Source organism: Scardinius erythrophthalmus (assembly GCF_964197995.2).
Source record: "Scardinius erythrophthalmus genome assembly, chromosome: 20".
Lineage (NCBI taxonomy): Eukaryota > Metazoa > Chordata > Actinopteri > Cypriniformes > Leuciscidae > Scardinius > Scardinius erythrophthalmus.
The window spans coordinates 491,242-501,241 of record NC_138240.1 but is presented as its reverse complement, the minus strand read 5'-3'; the positions used below and the strand labels follow the sequence as shown (position 1 = coordinate 501,241).

The window sequence follows — 10,000 nt, the reverse complement described above, 5'->3', positions numbered from 1 at the left end:
CTTCACAGATATCGGCTTCATTCGGCACAGATGATCTGTGATGAACAGCAGTGATGTTGATGTTTCCGGTCCGGTGGGAGAATCCGCTCAGTGTCTGTGAAGAGAAGGATGGAGGCGCTCAACACTCTTCAGACGGGAGAAATATCGACACATTTATAACAGATAATATCCAGCAAGATATATCCGTAACCTTTAAAGACATTATTTTTGGATACTTTGATTCTGACCCCACTAAAAACGATTTAATTTATTTTCTTGGCAAATTTTATATACATAAATGTAAATTCACCAACAAATAAACCGTTTTTTCTAGTTTTTTTTTTAAAAGAAATTTAAATGTACCGTAACTATGGAAGCTTGTTTCCGCCACAGAGTGAAAAATAAAAAAGGTAATTGCGACTTTTTAATTTCACAATTCTGACTTTTTATCTCAGAATTGCGTGATATAAAGTCGCAATTGCAGGTTATAAAGTCAGAATTATGAGATATAAACTCGCAATTGCGAGAAATATACTTGAAATTCTGACTTTTTTTCTCAGAATTGCATGATTATATCTCGCAATTCTGACTTTATAATACGCAATTGTGTTATAAAGTCAGAAGTGCATGATATAAAGTCACAATTCCGTGTTATAAAGTCAGAATTGTGAGATATAAACTATTCTGAGGTAAAAAAAAAAGTCAGTTTTTTTTTTCCTTAGAATTGGGACTTTATATCTTACAATTCTGAGAAAAGATGTCAGAATTGCGAGATATAAACTCGCAATTATGTGTTATAAAGTCAGAATTGCGTGATATAAAGTCGCAATTGCGAGAAAAAAAGTCAGAATTCTGACTTTATAAGACGCAATTGCGGCTTTATTTCACGCAATTCTGACTTTATATCTCGTAATTTTGACTTTATAACACGCAATTCTGACTTTGTCACGCAATTCTGACTTTATATCTCGCAATTCTGACTTTATATCACGCAATTGCGACTTTATTTCACGCAATTCTGACTTTATATCTCACAATTCTGACTTTATATCACGCAATTCTGACTTTATTTCACGCAATTCTGACTTTATATCTCGCAATTCTGAATTTATATCTCGCGATTCTGACTTTATATCACGCAATTCTGACTTTATATCTCACAATTCTGACTTTATATCACGCAATTGCGACTTTATTTCTCGCAATTCTGACTTTATATCTCGTAATTCTGAATTTATATCTCGCAATTCTGACTTTATATCACGCAATTCTGAATTTATATCTCGCAATTCTGACTTTATATCTCGCAATTCTGACTTTATATCTCGCAATTCTGACTTTATATCACGCAATTCTGACTTTATATCTTGCAATTCTGACTTTATATCACGCAATTCTGACTTTATATCTCGCAATTCTGACTTTATATCACGCAATTCTGACTTTATATCACGCAATTCTGACTTTATATCACGCAATTCTGACTTTATATCACGCAATTCTGACTTTATATCTCGCAATTTTGACTTTATATCACGCAATTCTGACTATATATTTTGCAATTCTGACTTTATATCATGCAATTCTGACTTTATATCACGCAATTCTGACTTTATATCTCGCAATTCTGACTTTATATCACGCAATTCTGACTTTATATCTCGCAATTCTGACTTTATATCTCGCAATTCTGACTTTATATCACGCAATTCTGACTTTATATCTCGTAATTTTGACTTTATAACACGCAATTCTGACTTTGTCACGCAATTCTGACTTTATATCTCGCAATTCTGACTTTATATCACGCAATTGCGACTTTATTTCACGCAATTCTGACTTTATATCTCACAATTCTGACTTTATATCACGCAATTCTGACTTTATTTCACGCAATTCTGACTTTATATCTCGCAATTCTGAATTTATATCTCGCGATTCTGACTTTATATCACGCAATTCTGACTTTATATCTCACAATTCTGACTTTATATCACGCAATTGCGACTTTATTTCTCGCAATTCTGACTTTATATCTCGCAATTCTGAATTTATATCTCGCAATTCTGACTTTATATCACGCAATTCTGAATTTATATCTCGCAATTCTGACTTTATATCTCGCAATTCTGAATTTATATCTCGCAATTCTGACTTTATATCACGCAATTCTGACTTTATATCTCGCAATTCTGACTTTATATCACGCAATTCTGACTTTATATCTCGCAATTCTGACTTTATATCACGCAATTCTGACTTTATATCACACAATTCTGACTTTATATCACGCAATTCTGACTTTATATCACGCAATTCTGACTTTATATCTCGCAATTTTGACTTTATATCACGCAATTCTGACTATATATTTTGCAATTCTGACTTTATATCATGCAATTCTGACTTTATATCACGCAATTCTGACTTTATATCTCGCAATTCTGACTTTATATCACGCAATTCTGACTTTATATCTCGCAATTCTGACTTTATATCTCGCAATTCTGACTTTATATCACGCAATTCTGACTTTATATCTCGCAATTCTGACTTTATATCACGCAATTCTGACTTTATATCTTGCAATTCTGACTTTATATCACGCAATTCTGACTTTATATCTCGCAATTCTGACTTTATATCACGCAATTCTGACTTTATATCTCGCAATTTTGACTTTATAACACGCAATTCTGACTTTATATCACGCAATTCTGACTTTATATCTCGCAATTCTGACTTTATATCACGCAATTCTGACTTTATATCTTGCAATTCTGACTTTATATCACACAATTCTGACTTTATATCACGCAATTCTGACTTTATATCTCGCAATTCTGACTTTATATCACGCAATTCTGACTTTATATCTTGCAATTCTGACTTTATAACACGCAATTCTGACTTTATATCTCGCAATTCTGACTTTATATCACGCAATTCTGACTTTATATCTTGCAATTTTGACTTTATAACACGCAATTCTGACTTTATATCACGCAATTCTGACTTTATATCTCGCAATTCTGACTTTATATCACGCAATTCTGACTTTATATCTTGCAATTCTGACTTTATAACACGCAATTCTGACTTTATATCACGCAATTCTGACTTTATAACACGCAATTCTGACTTTATTTCACGCAATTCTGACTTTATATCTCGCAATTTTGACTTTATAACACGCAATTGCGACTTTATATCACGCAATTCTGACTTTATATCACGCAATTCTGACTTTATATCTTGCAATTCTGACTTTATAACACGCAATTCTGACTTTATATCACGCAATTCTGACTTTATAACACGCAATTCTGACTTTATTTCACGCAATTCTGACTTTATATCTCGCAATTTTGACTTTATAACACGCAATTGCGACTTTATTTCACGCAACTCTGACTTTATATCTCGCAATTCTGAGAAATAAAGTCAGAATTGCGAGATGTAAACTTGCAATTGTGAGATAAAAAGTCCCAATTATCTTTTAAAATGTTTTATTCTGTGGCGGAAACAAGCTTCCATACATAACAATATTTCATCCTCAGTAAACAAGAAAGCAAGTAAGACAACCTCAATTTGTAATGACTTTAATTTGTACAATATGTATAAAATAATGTAGCCACATGATATTGAAAATAATCTTTAGACTTGCTACAATAATATAAAAAAAAATTCTCATGGTCTTTTTTCTCTTCTCCTACTTTTCCTTTATTATTTTTCTTTTTTTTAGCAAATCATTGTTAAGTTTTTCTTTTTTCTCCTGTATGTTCAGATGACATAGAACGTATTGTTGATATATTTTGTGTATTGTATACAAAGTTGTATATCATTAATATTGTCTCTGTACGGTTTGCAAGCATAATCAAATAAAAACCCTTACGGAGTCACGCCGCAGCCGGACACATGAGCGGAGCTGCCGGTGTACTGGACGTCACAGCGGACGATGTTATTGCTGAAGTCCGACTCGGACACCTGGAACCCCGGGTTCACTGTAACCTGGAATAAAAACATCAAACCCTCTCACACATACAAGTCAAGTCTCCTTCATTTATACAGCGCTTTAACAATATAGACCGTTTCACAGCAGCTTTACAGTGATAATAGGAGATTACAGTAACAGAGATTGTTTAGGCTTTACAGCAGATCTAGAATAAAGTTATTGTCCAGATAAAGTTAGTTTGATTGATTCACTTCCGTTGTAAAGATCATTAGTTATTAACTTAGGGGCGCTAACACACACCGTTCTAACAGAGAACAGAAAACTGGCTGTTCGTTTAAACGACAACAGTGTTTAGTGCTCGAGAACGCAAACTTTGAAACAGGATCCAAGGTGCATGCGTTGAAAAAAAATGTAAAACGTTATCATCTCCGTGTAAAGTTCAAAAACGTGAATCTGTGAAAATGGTGACGGCGTGCACATGCATTTTACGTGTTTAGTCTATAGACCTTATGTAGCTCCGCCCCTTTTCAGCGCTGCGCTCGTTGTCTTTTGACTTCCGGACTGTATTTTCACAGTGATCTTGCGTGTTTATTAATGAATGGTTTGTTTTATAATCTTCCCGGTCTACTGACATTTGTTAAGACATCTGCTTTAAACATTACAATCCTCATGATAACTTTCGTTAACTTTAACGAAACAGCAATGCCATAGAAATATACAGAGCGACCGCAAAAATGGAAGTTCAAAGACAATATTCTTAAGATGGCGGCGCCCTCGTTTCTCTGGCGCATAAGGTCTATAGGTATGCGCGTTTGAATATATATGTGCAATTGCTGTGTTTTGGACCAGCTGGAGTTTTGGAGTTTGTTTATTAAGCGTGCAGGGCAACCACCCAGTAGGGCATTACAATAATCGAAGCCTTGAGGTCATGAACGCATTAACTAATTGTTCCGCATTTGTCATTGAGAGCATATGACCAGGGGCGTGTCTAGAGGGGGGGCACGGGGTGGCACCGGCCCACCCTGGAATATGATTGCACCCCCCAAAACAAAATGACAATGCCCAACGCCATTGGATCAGAGCGCTGTCAATCACTGCTCGATTTGCGATTCGCAAAGCAGAATCACTGGTCCGCTTTTTCAAACAGGAGAGAGAGACACCTCGACACGTCACTGTTTATGGTAAATACACACTCAATTACAGTAGCCTATATATTTTGAAATATCGCACTGTTTGTTAGTCTGATTACTTTCATGTGAGACTGATCAAGCTATTGTGTGTCGCCAGTAACGTTAGATTAGCTAACCCCCTGTGCAACCTCCCCCCCCCCCATTTATAAAATCCTGGAATCAGCCCTGCCATATGACGTAATTTAGATGATGTTTTATTAACAAAGTTCGGGAGGAGCACGTTCAGATAATTAACCTAAATGAACTGAAGAGGAGCGCACTCAGTTAATCAAATAATTACCAAAATAAGAGATATACAGCAGATTTACCTCTTTAACAGCATCCCTCCACCACCCCATCTCCTCACTTCTAGTCCTAACTACTCTTACAACAACCGGGGAGAGTACTCTGGGTTCGGCCAAATACGCATAACCTTTACTTCACTTAATGACATGTAAGTGTGAACTCGTGGAATATATCATACCTACAAAACAACAGCAATCCTTAAGAGAAGCGTGAAGGTTTCTGACCTTGAGGATGTATCGTCCCGGCTGGACGTCCGTGATGTCGATCCACTGGCAGTCGATGTCCGCGCTGTAGGTGTCGTAGCATCCAGGACTCAAACCCTGCGGCGAGACACGGGATCATGAGGCGGTGTGAACGCACCTGTGTGTGTGTGGCGGTGTGAACGCACCTGTGTGTGGGACGTGCAGGCGTAGCGGCGGTAGTAGCCGGGGTCGCAGGACGTGTCCTCCAGACAGAAACTGGCTTTATGGCCCTCGGCGACCCGCTGCTGTGTGCTGGAGTCCAGCAGGTCGTAATGGCAGAACTCGTTCATGCTGTGATAGTGACTGGAACACACATGCTTTCATTTCGCTTGTTATTCTTTTTTCCAGAAGATTAATTTGAAACCACATCACAGCAATGTTGTTTTCTGTCGTTTAGGGCTGGTGTAACAAACATTTAGTTATATTGTAGCAAGTCTAAAGACTGTTTTATGTTCTACATCAGGAGTGTTCTAGGTGCATGTACGTTCTTTCATGTGTTCTGTGAGGCGTGTGCTGTTCTCCTGAAGAACGAGTCTGCGGAGTTATATGTGCTGGATCTGGGGTGAAAGTTCCAGAAGTTTGAAGTTCGCTGGACTGTGCATCGTTCACACAAGTGCTCACATTAATAAAGCAGCATTAAGACCATTAAGTGAGTCTGTCATTTTCTCTGTTCGCTACAATATAAATGTACTTTAAAGGTTTGTACACCCAAAAAGGATCCCATGATTTACTCGTCCTCAAGCCATCCTAGGTATATATGATTTTTTTCCTTTCAGCCGAACAATCTGAGAAATATCCTGGCTCATCCCAGTTTAATAAAGGGAGTGAATGGGACCTGAGATTTTGAAGCCCAAAAAAGTGCATCCATCCATCATAACAGTGATCCACACGGCTCCAGGGGTTAATAAAGGCCTTCTGAAGCCAAGAAAAATATCCATATTTATAACTTAATAAACTATAATCACTGGCTTTTGGTAACGGCCGTATGCGAGTCGAGTTCCAGCGGAAGGGTGACCTCTGACCCGACGCATGACAAGTGACCTCAAAAGCTGGGAAGAGCAGAGCCCATCTACAGAGAGCCTGGCCACTCCCTATTAAGTCCCATTGTACAGAATTTTGGTTGTAGTTCCACCAGAGCTCCACTGAGGGCGATCGGCCATGAGTGCAGAATGAATGGGAGTCTATGGAGCTAGACGGCTAAATTTGTCTCTTTCACCCGATTGCCGTTGAGAAATCTCAGATTTGATTGTAGGTTTTGCATCATGGGTTATAGGTCGAAAGTTGAATGAACGAGTACTTATGTCCTTTCGATTTCTTACAGGTTGAGTTGTTGTTGCCCATAACACGCTAGCATTCTGCTAATGAACGCTGATTGGTCAGTGAAGGACTGACTACGACCAGAGATACGGCTTGATGGTCTTTTAAAACAACAAAACTAAAGCTCTTCTAGCACATGTGTTTGCCTGTGTCAGCTGTGTTGTGTGTTTGCCTGTGTCAGCTGTGTTGTGTGTTTCCCTGTGTCAGCTGTGTTGTGTGTTTGCCTGTGTCAGCTGTGTTGTGTGTTTGCCTGTGTCAGCTGTGTTGTGTGTTTGCCTGTGTCAGCTGTGTTGTGTGTTTCCCTGTGTCAGCTGTGTTGTGTGTTTACCTGTGTCAGCTGTGTTGTGTGTTTGCCTGTGTCAGCTGTGTTGTGTGTTTGCCTGTGTCAGCTGTGTTGTGTGTTTGCCTGTGTCAGCTGTGTTGTGTGTTTGCCTGTGTCAGCTGTGTTGTGTGTTTGCCTGTGTCAGCTGTGTTGTGTTTCCCTGTGTCAGCTGTGTTGTGTGTTTGCCTGTGTCAGCTGTGTTGTGTGTTTGCCTGTGTCAGCTGTGTTGTGTGTTTGCCTGTGTCAGCTGTGTTGTGTGTTTGCCTGTGTCAGCTGTGTTGTGTGTTTGCCTGTGTCAGCTGTGTTGTGTGTTTGCCTGTGTCAGCTGTGTTGTGTGTTTCCCTGTGTCAGCTGTGTTGTGTGTTTGCCTGTGTCAGCTGTGTTGTGTGTTTGCCTGTGTCAGCTGTGTTGTGTGTTTGCCTGTGTCAGCTGTGTTGTGTGTTTACCTGTGTCAGCTGTGTTGTGTGTTTACCTGTGTCAGCTGTGTTGTGTGTTTGCCTGTGTCAGCTGTGTTGTGTGTTTGCCTGTGTCAGCTGTGTTGTGTGTTTGCCTGTGTCAGCTGTGTTGTGTGTTTGCCTGTGTCAGCTGTGTTGTGTTTCCCTGTGTCAGCTGTGTTGTGTGTTTGCCTGTGTCAGCTGTGTTGTGTGTTTGCCTGTGTCAGCTGTGTTGTGTGTTTGCCTGTGTCAGCTGTGTTGTGTGTTTGCCTGTGTCAGCTGTGTTGTGTGTTTGCCTGTGTCAGCTGTGTTGTGTGTTTGCCTGTGTCAGCTGTGTTGTGTGTTTCCCTGTGTCAGCTGTGTTGTGTGTTTGCCTGTGTCAGCTGTGTTGTGTGTTTCCCTGTGTCAGCTGTGTTGTGTGTTTCCCTGTGTCAGCTGTGTTGTGTGTTTGCCTGTGTCAGCTGTGTTGTGTGTTTACCTGTGTCAGCTGTGTTGTGTGTTTGCCTGTGTCAGCTGTGTTGTGTGTTTGCCTGTGTCAGCTGTGTTGTGTGTTTGCCTGTGTCAGCTGTGTTGTGTGTTTGCCTGTGTCAGCTGTGCTGTGTGTTTACCTGTGTCAGCTGTGTTGTGTGTTTACCTGTGTCAGCTGTGCTGCGTGTTTACCTGTGTCATCTGTGTTGTGTGTTTGCCTGTGTCAGCTGTGTTGCGTGTTTGCCTGTGTCAGCTGTGTTGCGTGTTTGCCTGTGTCAGCTGTGTTGTGTGTTTACCTGTGTCAGCTGTGTTGTGTGTTTGCCTGTGTCAGCTGTGTTGTGTGTTTGCCTGTGTCAGCTGTGTTGTGTGTTTGCCTGTGTCAGCTGTGTTGCGTGTTTGCCTGTGTCAGCTGTGTTGTGTGTTTGCCTGTGTCAGCTGTGTTGTGTGTTTGCCTGTGTCAGCTGTGTTGTGTGTTTGCCTGTGTCAGCTGTGTTGTGTGTTTGCCTGTGTCAGCTGTGTTGTGTGTTTGCCTGTGTCAGCTGTGTTGTGTTTCCCTGTGTCAGCTGTGTTGTGTGTTTGCCTGTGTCAGCTGTGTTGTGTGTTTGCCTGTGTCAGCTGTGTTGTGTGTTTCCCTGTGTCAGCTGTGTTGTGTGTTTGCCTGTGTCAGCTGTGTTGTGTGTTTGCCTGTGTCAGCTGTGTTGTGTGTTTACCTGTGTCGGCTGTGTTGTGTGTTTGCCTGTGTCGGCTGTGTTGTGTGTTTACCTGTGTCAGCTGTGTTGTGTGTTTGCCTGTGTCAGCTGTGTTGTGTGTTTGCCTGTGTCAGCTGTGTTGTGTGTTTGCCTGTGTCAGCTGTGTTGTGTGTTTGCCTGTGTCAGCTGTGTTGTGTGTTTACCTGTGTCAGCTGTGTTGTGTGTTTACCTGTGTCAGCTGTGTTGTGTGTTTGCCTGTGTCAGCTGTGTTGTGTGTTTACCTGTGTCAGCTGTGTTGTGTGTTTGCCTGTGTCAGCTGTGTTGTGTGTTTGCCTGTGTCAGCTGTGTTGTGCGTTTGCCTGTGTCAGCTGTGTTGTGTGTTTGCCTGTTTGCCTGTGTCAGCTGTGTTGTGTGTTTACCTGTGTCAGCTGTGTTGTGTGTTTGCCTGTGTCAGCTGTGTTGTGTGTTTGCCTGTGTCAGCTGTGTTGTGTGTTTGCCTGTGTCAGCTGTGTTGTGTGTTTGCCTGTGTCGGCTGTGTTGTGTGTTTGCCTGTGTCGGCTGTGTTGTGTGTTTGCCTGTGTCAGCTGTGTTGTGTGTTTGCCTGTGTCAGCTGTGTTGTGTGTTTGCCTGTGTCAGCTGTGTTGTCGACGCCTCGAGAGGAAAGAAAGTGCAGAGCTGAAAGCACCAAAGTGACTGAAGGATTGCCGTAAAGCAGTATCTCTGGTCGTACGATGTGTATGACGTCATTGACACTTTAAAAGACTTTTTAAAGCAAATAAGTGACTCAAAAAAATCGAACACCCAGCAATGTGTAATTTCTTTGCATCTCCTTTCGAATACAACATTCAAATTGCTAGACAAAACATTATATCCTGAGAAAAGTGGATTTTGAGGGGTATAGCGCCATAGACCTCCATTCATTCTGCACTCATCCTGTGAGTGCCCTCATGTGGAGCCAGAGTGGAACTGTACTCGCCCTGTGAGCGCCCTCATGTGGAGCCAGAGTGGAACTGTACTCGCCCTGTGAGCGCCCTCATGTGGAGCCAGAGTGGAACTGCACTCGTCCTGTGAGCGCCCTCATGTGGAGCCAAAGTAGAACTGCAACCAGTTCAGAAGCCG

At 41.0% G+C, this 10,000-nt stretch overlaps 1 protein-coding gene across 1 annotated transcript in view; it reads right to left on the bottom strand.

Annotated features, from left to right (window-relative positions):
• lox (lysyl oxidase) overlaps positions 1–10,000 on the bottom strand; it is a 13,562-nt gene that overhangs the window by 650 nt on the left and 2,912 nt on the right. The window contains exons 4-7 of the mRNA XM_081348867.1: positions 5,798–5,954; positions 5,634–5,729; positions 3,875–3,990; positions 1–94 (exon numbers count right to left, since the gene is read on the bottom strand). The exon at positions 1–94 is cut by the window's left edge and continues 650 nt beyond it. Of these exons, the coding sequence (XP_081204993.1) occupies positions 88–94; positions 3,875–3,990; positions 5,634–5,729; positions 5,798–5,954 (376 nt within the window). The 3' untranslated portion in view covers positions 1–87. The remainder of the gene's footprint in view (positions 95–3,874; positions 3,991–5,633; positions 5,730–5,797; positions 5,955–10,000) is intronic.